The sequence below is a fragment of the Physeter macrocephalus genome, chromosome 11 (genome assembly GCF_002837175.3).
Source record: "Physeter macrocephalus isolate SW-GA chromosome 11, ASM283717v5, whole genome shotgun sequence".
In the NCBI taxonomy this organism is placed as follows: domain Eukaryota; kingdom Metazoa; phylum Chordata; class Mammalia; order Artiodactyla; family Physeteridae; genus Physeter; species Physeter macrocephalus.
This window is the reverse complement of record NC_041224.1, coordinates 21528841-21542797: the sequence shown is the minus strand read 5'-3', so window position 1 is coordinate 21542797 and position 13957 is coordinate 21528841. Positions and strand designations below refer to the sequence as shown.

The 13957-nt window shown below is 37.5% G+C and overlaps 1 protein-coding gene across 1 annotated transcript in view; it reads right to left on the bottom strand.

Annotated features, from left to right (window-relative positions):
- Nucleotides 1-10168, bottom strand: part of CCDC7 (coiled-coil domain containing 7) — a 321418-nt gene extending 311250 nt beyond the window's left edge. Inside the window, exons 1-3 of the mRNA XM_055087797.1 lie at nt 9890-10168; nt 8392-8484; nt 2975-3058 (exon numbers count right to left, since the gene is read on the bottom strand). Of these exons, the coding sequence (XP_054943772.1) occupies nt 2975-3058; nt 8392-8484; nt 9890-10168 (456 nt within the window). The remainder of the gene's footprint in view (nt 1-2974; nt 3059-8391; nt 8485-9889) is intronic.
- Nucleotides 10169-13957: the final 3789 nt, after the last annotated feature.

Here is a 13957-nt window from a genome sequence, read left to right as displayed (position 1 = left end):
AATGAGGTGGATAGACCTGGAGTCTGTCATACAGAGTGAAGTAACTCAGAAGGAGAAAAACAAATACCATATGCTAACACATATATACGGAATCTAAGAAAAAAAAATGTCATGAAGAGATTAGTGGTAGGACGGGAATAAAACACAGACCTACTAGAGCATGGACCTGAGTATATGGGGAGGGGGAAGGTTAAGCTGTGACGAAGTGAGAGAGTGGCATGGACATATATACACCACCAAATGAAAAATAGATAGCTAGACAGAAGCAGCCACATAGCACAGGGAGATCAGCTCTGTGCTTTGTGACCACCTAGAGGGGTGGGATAGGGAGGGTGGGAGGAAGGGAGACGCAAGAGGGAAGAGATATGGGAACATACGTATATGTATAACAAAAAAAGGCAGTGCTGCACTGTCATAAAGATAGATACATATGTACACCTAAAACTAATACAGTGTTATATGTGAATGATATCTAAATTTTTAAAAATAAAAATAAAAAAATAATTTAAAAGATACATAAACCAATGGAACAGAATTGAAAACTCAGAAATAAACCCTATCATATATGGCAAAATGATTTTATACAAGAGTACCAATGGGGAAAGAACCATCTGTTCAACAAATAATGCTGAAAAAATTAGATATCCACATGCAAAGAACAAAGTTCATCCTTCCCTTACACTATGTGTAAAAATTAACTCAAAATGGATCCATAACCTGAATACAGGATCTAAACCTATTAAACTGCTGGAAGAAAACACAGGGGAAAAGCGTCAGGAAATTGGATTTGGCAATGATTTCTTGGACATGACACCTAAAGCCCAAGTTTAACAAAAGCAAAAATAAACTAATGGGGGACTTCCCTGGTGGTCCAGTGGGTAAGACTCTGCGCTTCCAATGCAGGGGGCCTGGGCTCAATCCCTGGTTGGGGAACTAGATCCCACAGGCATGCAACAACTAAGGGTCCACATGCCGCAACTAAGAAGTCCACATGCCACAACTAAGATGTCTGCATGCCACAACCACGAAGCTTGCATGCTGCAACTAAGACCCAGTGTAGCCAAAATAAATACATAAATACATAGAAAAAAATAAAACTTTGAAAAAGAATGAAAAAAATAAACAAATGGGTCTACATCAAATTAAAAAGTCACCACACATCACAGACAACCATTAACAAAATGAAAAGGCAATCTGGAATGGGAGCAAATATTTGCAAGCCATATATATTACTGTAAAAAGGCTTAATATCTAGAACATATAAGGAACTCATGCAACTCAACAGCAAAATAACAAATAACCTGATTTTAAAATGGGCAAAGAAATAGAAAAATAGACATTTTTCCAAACAAGACATACAAATAAACAACAGGTATATGAAAAGGTGTTCAACATCACTCATCATCAGGGAAATGCAAATCAAAATCATATGAGATATCACCTCACACCTGTGAAAACATTTATTACCAAAAAGACAAGAGAAAATAAGCACTGATAAGGATGTGGAGAGAGGGAACCCTCATGCACTGTTGGTGGGTATATAAATTGATATAGCAACTATGGCAAACAGTATGTAGGTTTCTAAAAAAAATTTTTAAATATAAGTACCATATGATCCAGCAATCCCACTTTCAGGTATATATCCAAAGGAAACAGAATCAGTATTTCAAAAAGATATCTGCACTCCCATGGTCTTTGCAGCATTATTCACAATAGCCAAGATATCGAAACAGTCTAAGTGTCCATCAGTGGATGAATGGATAAAGAAATTGTGATATACATACAAAATGGAATATTATTCAGGCATTAAAAAAAAGAAAGAAAACCTGCCATTTGTGACAACATTGATGAATCTGTAAGACACTATGGTAAGTGAAACAAGGCAGACACAGAAAGAAAAATATTTCATGACCCCACTTATACATGAAATCAAAACAAACAAAAACAACCCCTCATAGTAAATGAGAGTAGAATGGTGATTACCAGGGGCCAAACAGAGGGGGCGGGGGTCATAGGAAGTTATTGCTTAATGCATACAGTTTCAGTTTTGCAAGATGAAAAGAGCTCTGTAGTGGAAGGCAGTGATGGTTACACAATATAAATGTACTTAACACCACTGAACTGTACACTTAAAAATGCTTAAGACAGTATACTTTATGTTCATTTTCCAATTTAAAAAATTAGAAAAAATGTGTATATAAATATATATATGTGTGTGTGTGTGTATATATATATATAATAAAACACGAGAAAGTATATTTTATAATGTTACTAATGCTTATGCATCAGAGTAACATTGCATATATTTTCCTATGTACTTTTCATACTTCTTCAAATGTTCCACAATAATACTTTCAAAATCAGCTAAAACACAATGAATGTTATTTTTCAAAACTCACAAAATAAGAAAATGTATTACCAGATAATACATATGGTATTATTTAATTTCTAAAGAATAATACGTATAACTATGGAAAAATAGGAAGGTAAACAAAAATATGTTGACAAGAGTTATCTCAGAGAAACAGGATTATGATGACTTTTCTTTTTGTATGCCTTCATTTTTAAACTTTCATTATTTATGCCATTACTTTTGTAATATAAATGTACTTATTTAAAAAACACAGTAAAATATAAATACTACATATGAAAATATTAATGACCCAGTCAACGCTGTACATAAAGGACAATTCACAGACATAAACGCCTACGATAAATAATGCTTTCCAATGCTCTTTATAACTACTTAAGGCACTATACCTAGACTAATATTGCTGGCTGGATTATCATATTCAAGATCAAACAACCAATATAACTTTAAATATTTTATTATTAAAATGATTTTTAATAATAATGAATAGTAATTTAATTAGTAATTATCAGTTTATCTTGTTTTATTATTAATATTATTAGTAGCTTATAATTAAAATATTAAGTAATATTTTATGCTTAGCAGTTTACACAGAATACATACATTATGTTCTTCCTTAGCTGCTCCTTCTAACTGAGCTGCAAATTGTGAACAACATACCAAGAATGAATTCAGATCATCCCCAACCTTATGAAAAAAGGAGAAAGTTACTTTTCAGAATTCATATGTATATCCATCTATACTTTAATATATTTAATTACTTTTTTTTTATTTAATTACTTTTGAAAATAGTTTTGTGTATGTAATTTCTGTCCCTTGAAATGCATAAAACGAGAAACCATGTTCCAAATGCTATACCAGCAAAGTTTCCCAGAAAGAAAGTACATTCTGGGGAGTGGCTCAGTAATGACATATACCCAGCTATGTCTCTCTCCTCACATTCTCCTCTACACAGGTGTAGAAAAGAGCTTTCCAGCCTTAGCCTTCTGAAATTTAGGGGTAGCAAAAAAAAGTACACACTTAAATATACGTTAAATAACGCTTTGTGCTAAAAAATGAATGCTAATTATGACTTCTGATTATAACTATACTTGCCAAGAGATATAGTCTTTCACCCTTACTTAATGAGCAATAGAAAATTTTGAGGAAAAAAAGTTACATATTAAAATGTCACAATGACTGAATCTCTTTTAGTAGAGCAGTGATCTGTAAATCCGAGAACTGACCAAAGATAAATAAATCTCAGATGCTTATATATAGTTAGAATTCTGACAGAATGTTCTCCAGGACAAATATGATCCCTCAACATTACATTTTAAACATACTCAGAGGTTCATATTTTTTTATCATGGTAAAACCTATAATCATATAGGAGACAGAGGGGGAAACTAAAATAGTCATTCAGGAGAGTGGGAAAATGAAATAACTAGAGTTACTAATCACAAATATAAAGTGAGACCATTAGCAGACTTGGGGATTTTCTTCCACCCACATTCAGGTGCCACAAATAGACGATGAACATCAATTTGATCAAGATACATATTGTTTTCAAGTGCACACAGAACATTATCCAGGATAGATCACATGCTGGGCCACAAAGCAAGCCTTGATAAATATAAGAAAACTGAAATATCAAGCATCCTTTCTGACCACAACACTATGAGGCTAAAAATCAACTACAAGAAAAAACTGCAAAAAACACAAGCACATGGATGCTAAACAATATGCTGCTAAACAACCAATGGCTCAATGAAGAAATCAAAGAGGAAATCAAAAAATACCTAGAGACAAATGAAAATGAAAGCATGATAATCCAAAACCTACAGGATGGAGCAAAGCAGTTCTACAGAGGGAAGTTTACAGCAATACAAGCTTACCTCTGGAAACAAGAAAAAATCTCAAACAACCTAACCTTACGCCTAAAGCAACTAGAATAAAGAACAAACAAAACCCAAAGTTAGTAGAAGAAAAGAAATCATAAAGATCAGAGCGGAAATAAATGAAATAGAGATAAAAAAACAATAGAAAAGACCAATGAAATCAAAGCTAGTTCTTTGAAAAAACAAACAAAATTGATAAAACTTTAGCCAGACTCATCAAGAAAAGGGAGAGCCCAAATCAATAAAATCGGAAATGAAAAAGGAAAAGTTACAACCAACACCACAGAAATACAAAGGATCATGAGACTACTACAAGCAACTATAAGCCAATAAAATGGACAATCCAGAAGAAATGGACAAATTCTTGAACCAAGAACAAATAGAAAATATGAACAGACCAATTATCAGAACTGAAATTGAAAGAGTAATTTTAAAACTCCCAAAAAACAAAAATCCAGGACCAGATGACTTCACAGGTGACTTCTAACAAACATTTAGAGAAGAGTTAACACCTATCCTTCTGAAAATATTCCAAAAAACTGGAGAGGAAGGAAGACTTCTGAACTCATTCTATGAGGCCACCATCACCCTGATACCAAAACCAGACAAAGATACCACAAAAAAAGAAAATTACAGCCCCATATCACTGATGAACATAGATGCAAAAATCCTCAAAATACAAGCAAACCTACTCCAACAATACATTAAAAGGTTCATACAATATGACCAAGTGGGATTTATCCCAGGGATGCAAGGATTTTTCAATATCCACAAATCAATCAATGTGATACACGACATTAACAAATTGAAGAATATAAACCATATGATCATCTCAATAGATGCAGAAAAAACTTTTGATAAAATTCAACATCCATTTATGATTAAAAAAAAAACTCTTTAGAAAGTGGGAATAGAGGGAACATATCCTCAACATAATAAAGGCCATATATGACAAACCCACAGCTAACATTATACTCAACTGTGAGAATGCCCACCCTCGCCACTTTTACTCAACATAGCTTTGGAAGTCCTAGCCACAGCACTCAGAAAAGAAAAAGAAAAGGAATCCAAATTGGAAAAGAAGAAGTAAAACTGTCACTGTTTTCAGATGACATGATAGTATACATAGAAAATCCTAAAGACACTACCAGAAAACTACTGAAGCTCATCAATGAATTCAGTAAAGTTGCAGGATACAAAATTAATATACAGAAATCTGTCACATTTGTATACACTAACAACAAAAGATCAAAAAGAGAAATCAAGGAAACAATCCCATCACATCAAAAAATAAAATAAAGTACCTAGGAATAAACCTACCTAAGGAAACAAAAGACCTGTACTCCAAAAACTATAAGACGCTAATGAAAGAAACTGAAGGTGACACAAACAGGTGAAAAGATATTCTGTGTTCTTGGATTGGAAGACTCAATAGTGTTAAAATGACCATACTACCCAAGGCAATCTATGCTTTCAATGCAATTCCTATCAAATTACCAATGTCATTCTTCACAGAACTAGAGCAAAAAAATTTAAAAATTTGTATAGAAACACAAAAGACCCCGAATGGCCAAAACAATCTTGAGAAAGAAGAATGGAGCTTGAGAAATCACTCTCCCTGACTTCAGACTATACTACAAAGCTACAGTAATCAAAACAGTATGGTACTGGCACAAAAAGAGACATACAGATTAATGGAACAGGACAGAAAGCCCAGAAATAAACCCAAGCACATATGGTCAAATAATCTACAACAAAGGAGGCAAGAATATACAATGGAGAAAAGACAGCCTCTTCAATAAGTGGTGCTGGGAAAACTGGAGAGCTACATGTGAAAGAATGAAATTAGAACACTCCCTAACACCATAACACAAAAATAAACTCAAAATGGATTAAAGACCTAAATGTAAGGCCAGACACTATAAAACTCTAGAGGAAAACATAGGCAGAACACTCTTTGACATAAAACGTAGCAATATTTTTTTGGATCCCTCTCCTAGAGTAAAGGAAACAAAAACAAAACTAAACAAATGGAACGTAATTAAACTTAAAAGCTTTTGCACGCAAAGGAAACCATAAACAAAACAAAAAGACAAATTACAGACTGGGAGAAAATATTTGCAAATGATGCTACCAACAAGGGATTAATTTCCAAAATTCACAAACAGCTCATACGGCTTAATATCAGAAAAACAAACAACCTGATCAAAAAATGGGCTGAAGACCTAAATAGACACTTCTCCGAAGAAGAAATACAGATAGGCATATGAAAAAGAAGACATACAGGCACATGAAAAGATACTCAATATCGCTAATTATTAGAGAAACACAAATCAAAACTATAATGAGATATCACCTCACACTAGTCAGAATGGCCATCATTAAAAAGTCTACAGATAATATATGCTGGCAAGGGTGTGGAGCAAAAGGAACCCCCCTACCTTGTTGGTGGAAATGTAAATTGGTGCAGCCACCATGGAGAACAGTATGGAGGTTCCTCAAAAAACTAAAAATAGAGTTACCATATGATCTGGCAATCCCACTCCTGGGCATATATCCAGAGAAAACTCTAATTCAAAAAGATATGTGGGGACTTCCCTGGCAATCCAGTGGTTAAGAATCCATGCTTCCATTGCAGAGGGCACAGGTTCAATCCCTGGTCAGGGAATTAAGATCCCACATGCCACACGGCACAGCAAAAAAAAAAAAAAAAAAAAAGACAAAGAGAGAGACAAGGAAATAAAAACATTCAGATTGGAGAAGAAGAAGTAAAACTGTCTTTATTTGAAGATGACATAATTGTCTATGCATAAAACCCCAAAGTATCTACAGAAAGATTCCTAGAATAAAGAAGTACATTGAGCAAGGTTGCAAGATGTAAGATCAACACACGAAAATCAATCATATTTCTATATAATAATAACAAACAGGTGGAAACTGAAATTAAAAATATAATGCTGGGCTTCCCTGGTGGCGCAGTGGTTGAGAGTCCGCCTGCCGATGCAGGGGACACGGATTCGTGCCCCGGTCTGGGAAGATCCCACATGCCGCAGAGCGGCTGGGCCCGTGAGCCATGGCCGCTGAGCCTGTGTGTCCGGAGCCTGTGCTCCGCCACGGGAGAGGCCACAACAGTGAGAGGCCCGCGTAACGCAAAAAAATAAAAAATAAAAAATAAAATACATATATATATATATATACAAAATGCCTTTAAAAATCATTCCAAAAAACATGAAATATTAATGTATAAATCAGAAGAACGATATACAGGATCTTTATGATGAAAATCACAGAATGCTGAAGAAAGAAATCAAACAGGACAATGAAATCAATCAAATAAATGGAGAAACATACTATGTTCATGGTTTGAAAGACCCAACATAGGTATTTTATTACATGAAGCCAAACTCAATCCCTAACAAAACTAATTATAAAATAGAAGAATAATGACCAATGAGTACAGTGTATTAAAGTATAGTCGACTATTAAGAAATATGTAAAAATAATTCGTCTCATCCACAGACTGAAAGTGAACCACATAATCACCTCAATAGTTATATCATTTCAACATATACAACACAGACATTTATTAAAACTCAGTAATCTCTTCAATGTTGGGGGTTTTTTATTTAGCAAACCATAAATAGAAGAATACTTTCTTAACATAATAAAGAATATACATTGCAAACGAACAGCCAACCACAAGCTTACATATTAAACAAGGAATTCATTAGCATCAAAAGTAGGCTCAAGATATAGATATGTGGTGGTGTGATGATTTTGGAGATTGGGATTGACATGTATACACTGATGTGTATAAAATGGATGACTAACAAGAATAAATGATAATAATAATAATTAATAAATAAAATGTTTAAAAACATATACAAATGAATGGAAACAAATTTAAAATTGAAATCCAATAAATACTTCAGTAATAAAAAAAAGATACAGACATGCCTTAATTAAACTTTAAGATAAGTGTTGGCAGAGAATGGAAAAATCAGTACACTACTGTCAAGTTTCCTAGGAGGATCATTTTCATGGATGGGGGATTCATTCTGAGAACATATACAGACTCTAAAAGAAAATCTTAGCCCTTTTCAGCATTAATGTCTCTACATTAGCGTTACATATACTTACAGGAAAGGTTAATCCTTCATGTTCAGGCTTCACAACTGGTTCTTCTCCACTTGGAATGCTAAATCCATAGGTTTCTTCCAAAGTAGAAACAACCTATGAGAAAATCAAAGCAAATTATTTACTTATATAGGGTAAAAATATTACATTAAATCTAAAAAGATATTTAATCAACTATGTCAGAACCATTTTCACAGTAGGACTTATTTCTTTTCTTTTTCTTTTTCTTTTTTTTCTTTTTTTTGCGGTTGCGGGCCTCTCACTGTTGTGGCCTCTCCCGTTGAGGAGCACAGGCTCCAGACGCGCAGGCTCAGAGGCCATGGCTCACAGGCCTAGCCGCTCCGCGGCATGTGGGATCTTCCCGGACCGGGGCACGAACCCATGTCCCCTGCATCGGCAGGCGGACTCAACCACTGCGCCACCAGGGAAGCCCAGTAAGACTTATTTCTACCAGTACCATAACCTCAAATTTTCCATCTCATGCCCCACCTCATATCATCCTGAAGAAGGAGTATGAGCAACAGGTCCTTGATCCCTCCCTAGCAATGAAGAAAGGCCCTATGACTTTTCCATTTCTGTGTTGAAGGGAGTCTATGAACAGCTGAAGCATCAACTCTACTTACCACCAAAGTTTTCCTCAAAATCTAATTGACTTGGCTTTCCTCTTTGAAGATAGTGGGGAAAACAGAGAGATGGAGACCAGAAAGCAATACATTTTTAAAGGAAATTCTCTGAGCTAACCCCCTGAACTTTGAGCAAACTTGTATTTTGGAAGTTTGATGAACCGTATTTTTTTTGTATATCTGTGCTATTCCTCATTGTTCTCACTTGGTATTTGGTACACTTACAACTCAATTCTGGATCACTGTGCAAGGAAGAAACTCAGAAAAAAGGAAGATTTTTTTTCCCCCAACATTAAGAGCTAGAGTTTCTAAAGTGCAGAGAAGAGCTAACAGAGCAGGCATGAGACTTAGAAAAGCCTATCCTTAGAAAGATCTGCTCTTGTCTCAGAACTTGGATTTCAGGAGGGTTCCCACTATTCATTGACTGATGACAGTGGCTCACTGTCCCTAAACTCATTGTACCAACTATATGATTTATGCTGAACACCTGCTTTCCTTCAGGGAGTCTGGAATTTTGGTACATGCTAGGCAGAGAGTACCTAGGTGACCAACCTCCAATAAAACCCTGGGCACTGAGTCTCTAGTGAGCTCCTCTGGTAGACATTTCACATGTGCTGTAACAATTTGCTGTTGAAGGAATTAAGCATGTCCTGTGTGACTCTAAAGGGAAAGAAATCTTGGAAACTTGCACCTGGTTTCCTCAAGACTTCACCCCATGTGCCTTTTCCTTTGACTGATTTTGCTTTTAATCCTTTCACTATAATATACCTTGGCCATCAATATGACTATATACTGAGTCCAGTGAGTCCTTGAAGGAAATCACTAAACCTGACGATGGTCATGGGGACCCCCAACCCAGGCACCAACAAGTATCTTACCATCTTCAGATGTTTGGTAATTTTCCTGATCAATTCATCTTCTGCTATTGACTCCTTTGTCCTACTTGATGGAATGGGTAAAGCATACCTTATGATGGATTCCCCTGTTGGTGGAGATCTTAAGACCACTGGTTCAAGTTTATCACGTACTAATTTTGCACTATGTTTTTCCTTTGGTTTAGGTGACAATGGTGAATTAAATACTCCTTTTTTATATGTTAATTCTGGAACATTTGCCAATTTACTACTAGATGCCAACAGATGCTTTACTGGCTTCATTTTGTTATTTACTTAGCTTCTGAATTATAGATGAAAAATTTTATTCCTCCCTGTAAATAAAACATTAAGATTTCAGATTTAAAATGATGGCAGATTAAAAAGAATGAAATAATGCCATTTGCAGCAACGTGGATGGACCTGGAGATTATCATACTAAGTGAAGCAAGTCAGACAGAGAAAGACAAATATCATATGATATTACTTATATGGGGAATTTATTATTTTTAAAAAGATACAAATGAACTTATTTACAAGACAGAAACAGACTCCTAGACTTAGAAAACAAACTTATGGTTACCAAACGGGAAAGGTGGGGGGGGGTGTAGATAAATTGGGAGCTTGGGATTGACATATACACACTACTATATTTAAAATAGATAACCAGGGACTTCCCTGGTGGTCCAGTGGGTAAGACTCCGTGCTCCTAACGCAGGGGGCCTGGGTTTGATCCCTGGTGGGGGAACTAGATCCCACATGCATACCGCAACTAAGAGTTCGCATGCCACAACTAGGAAGTCCGCATGCCACAACTAAAGATCCTGCATGTGGCAACTAAGCCCCAGTGCAGCCAAAATAAATGAATAAGTAAAAGAGATAGCCAACAAGAACCTACTGTACAGCAAAGAGAACTCTACTCAATATTCTGTAATAACCTAAATGGGAAACGAATATGAAAAAGAATAGATATATATACATAAAACTGAATCACTCTGGTGTACACCTGAAACTAACACAACATTGTAAATCAACTATACTTCAATATAAAATAAAAATTTTTAAAAAGAAAAAAAATGATACCCAGACTATCAATTGCCATGAAGACGGTGAATCCCAAAATTAACTCTGGAGAAATTACAAAATGGAGAGGAAAACATTCCTAACAACAAAGAAAAAAAAAAAAAAAACCTCTGAGAAACCCCTAGAGGTGTGATTTATGTGTGGCATTCAGGACAGGAGCTGAAGGGAGGGAAGAAGACAGTGGCAGCAGTGAAAGAACGTATTTAGAAAACTTTAAAATTTTATTTTTACCTTCCCCCCCCATTCTTGAGCTAATATAGGCCCTTTATATACACCATTATTTCCATAGACAGTAATAGCCTATTATTTGCTGATCTCAGGGTATCAGCAGAGTAATACGGGGGCAGCACCAATGTCATGCTAGAATAAGGAAATATAGACTGGGTAGGACTTATTAAGCTTTCATTCTCCTACTTCTCTCTTTCCAAAGCTGATTAAGACTCAGAACAATGCCTCATCCCATGGGAATTGTCTGATAGACTGGCAAAATTAAGATAGAATAGCATTGGCTCTCAGTTGTCTGCAGTGCTCCACACATAGACTAGTCCCATTGTTGTGGGTTGAACTGTGTCCCCCCCCAAAGAGATATGCTCAAGTCCTAACCCCTGGTACCTGGGAAGATGACTGTATTTGAAAATACAGTCTTTGCAGATGTGATCAAGTTAAAATGAGGTCATATTGGAATAGGGTGGGCTCTAAATCCAATGACTAGCGTCATTATAAGAAAGCCATGTGATGACACTTGTACACAGACGTACAGGGAAGAAGGCCATGAAATGACAAGGGCAGAGATTGGAGGGGTGCAGCTGCAAGCCAAGGAATGTTAAGGATCGCCAGCACCCACCAGAAGCTGGGAAAAACCTTCAGGGGAGCACAGCCCTGCCAACACCTTGATTTCAGACTCCTAGACTCCAGAATTGTCAGAGAATAAATTTCTCTCACAATAAATCGTTTTAGGCCACCCTTTTTGTGGCACGTTGTTACGGCAGCCCTAGGAAACTAATTTGCTGATGGAAATGATTCAGTAGAAAGCAAAAAGTATGACTGGGAGAGAGGTAATTGCTGTGACGATACCCTTGAGTAAACTAGAAGAAATGGGTTTTAAGGCACGAATGGGCCAACGCACTTTAGACAGGAACAGGGAAACTTTACCTAAGGTAGCAGACAGGAAGGCAGAGATGTGGACTACTTCAAGAAACCAACGGAAAAGGATGGGGCACTCACCAGGTGCTAGAAAACGGCCTAATAAATGGATCCATGAAAGTTCACAGAAACTTAAAAAAAAAAGTTACATGCAGTGAACACATAAAAAAATACTTAAGGATTTTACACATTTGCTCCCTTTAACTCTCCTAACAATGCCAGGAGGCGGATACTCTATCACCATAAAATTACCCAAGTTTATCAGTCACTTTCCACCACGAAGATAAACGTTTTCTGGTTTCCCTTCAAGGATTAGCTTGATATCCATTTCAAGCCCTTTAACGACACATTATACCAAACTGTGGGGGTGGAAGGCATAGGGTTTACGGTCCTTAAATTCTCCATCAAGACAAGAGAAGCTCAGCCGCAGCTGAGGCAGTCACGCGGGGTGAGGGGGTGGGGGGAGGAATGAGAAAAGCAAGGATGCTTTGGCCAGGGAATCTAGCGAACACGCTCACAGCTGACGAGGGAAGTCCCCCACCACTCGGTATACCTGCCGAGGCTGCTGGCAGTCAGGCTACTGGGTGGTTTGGCCCTGGCGAGGCTGGCTCTAAGGTGAAAACGCTGTAAATTCTGAGCCTCCCAGACTTCCTTCAAGGCGGAAGCCTGCAAATCCTGCAGACTCCAGCCCTGCTGTTTTACAAACGGGCATTTGTGCCGCCAGGAAACGCCAGGCTTTAGCGTCCCCGCGCGGCCGCGGCGAGGGTAAGACGCCAGTCTCCGGACGGCCGTTGACGCCACGTCACGACGCCGACGTCCTACGTCAGACGCCGCGGGCGCGAGCCGCCCATCCCACGGGGGCGGGGCGAGGGGCGAGGGCTTCCGGCAGCGGTGGTGTCTTCGAGATCATATGCGTCTCCACCGCGCCCTCGGTCTCCTATGCGATTACTTCCAGACGCTTCACACGCGGAGATGCTTACAGGCTTTTGGCCTCGAGAAATAACGACCCGTTTAGTGCTATAAGAGCTTGGGCTACACCGACAAAACCTGGGCCCCAGGCCCTCCTCTGCCACCGTCTAAATTTTTCACTGCGAGGGGTTGTGTAGTCAAATTTTTTTTTTATATTATTAAATAGTTTGTTGTTGTCGAACTATAGTTGATTCACAATGTGTTAATTTCTGGTGTACAACAAAGTGATTAAGGTACATATGTTAAATACCATGTTGTACCATGAACATGTACCACTTACGTTATTCTTCAAGGGATAATAGGAAGATTTCTGCTTCCAGCCAAAATGGTGTAACAGAGACTGGGTTTATCCTGCTAGCTGACCAACTAAAAAATCAGACAAAATATAAAAAACAATGAATTTCAAGATATTGGGTATCAGGCAATTAATGACAGTGATCCCTGGGTAACAGGAAACAAACAAGATGAGCCCTGTGATTTCCTAAACTTACTTCCGCTAGAGAGGAGTTCCCAAATCATAATGCAAAGAGGGGGGAACCCAGGGAGACCCCAGAAGTCTCCCTGAGTTGAAGAAAAGATGTCCAGTAAGGCCAAGGAAATTCGAGTTAAGAGGAGGGAATACTAAAGAGATTGAAAAAGAGTGAGAGAGCTCCATAAATTCTCAGAGGGACCCCCTTCAAGTCCACAGCAGCTTAATGTCACCGTATGCATGTATGGGCACATACATGCTAGGCTAGGGAAAGAGCCACCTAAAAACATCAAAGGGTACAATACAGCTCACAAAGAGCTGGAAATATTTTATATTCTCACCAGCTAGAGTGAAAAGCTTTATAATTTATGGATACTCCCTAAGTACTCACAAGGATTTTGCCACAGGAG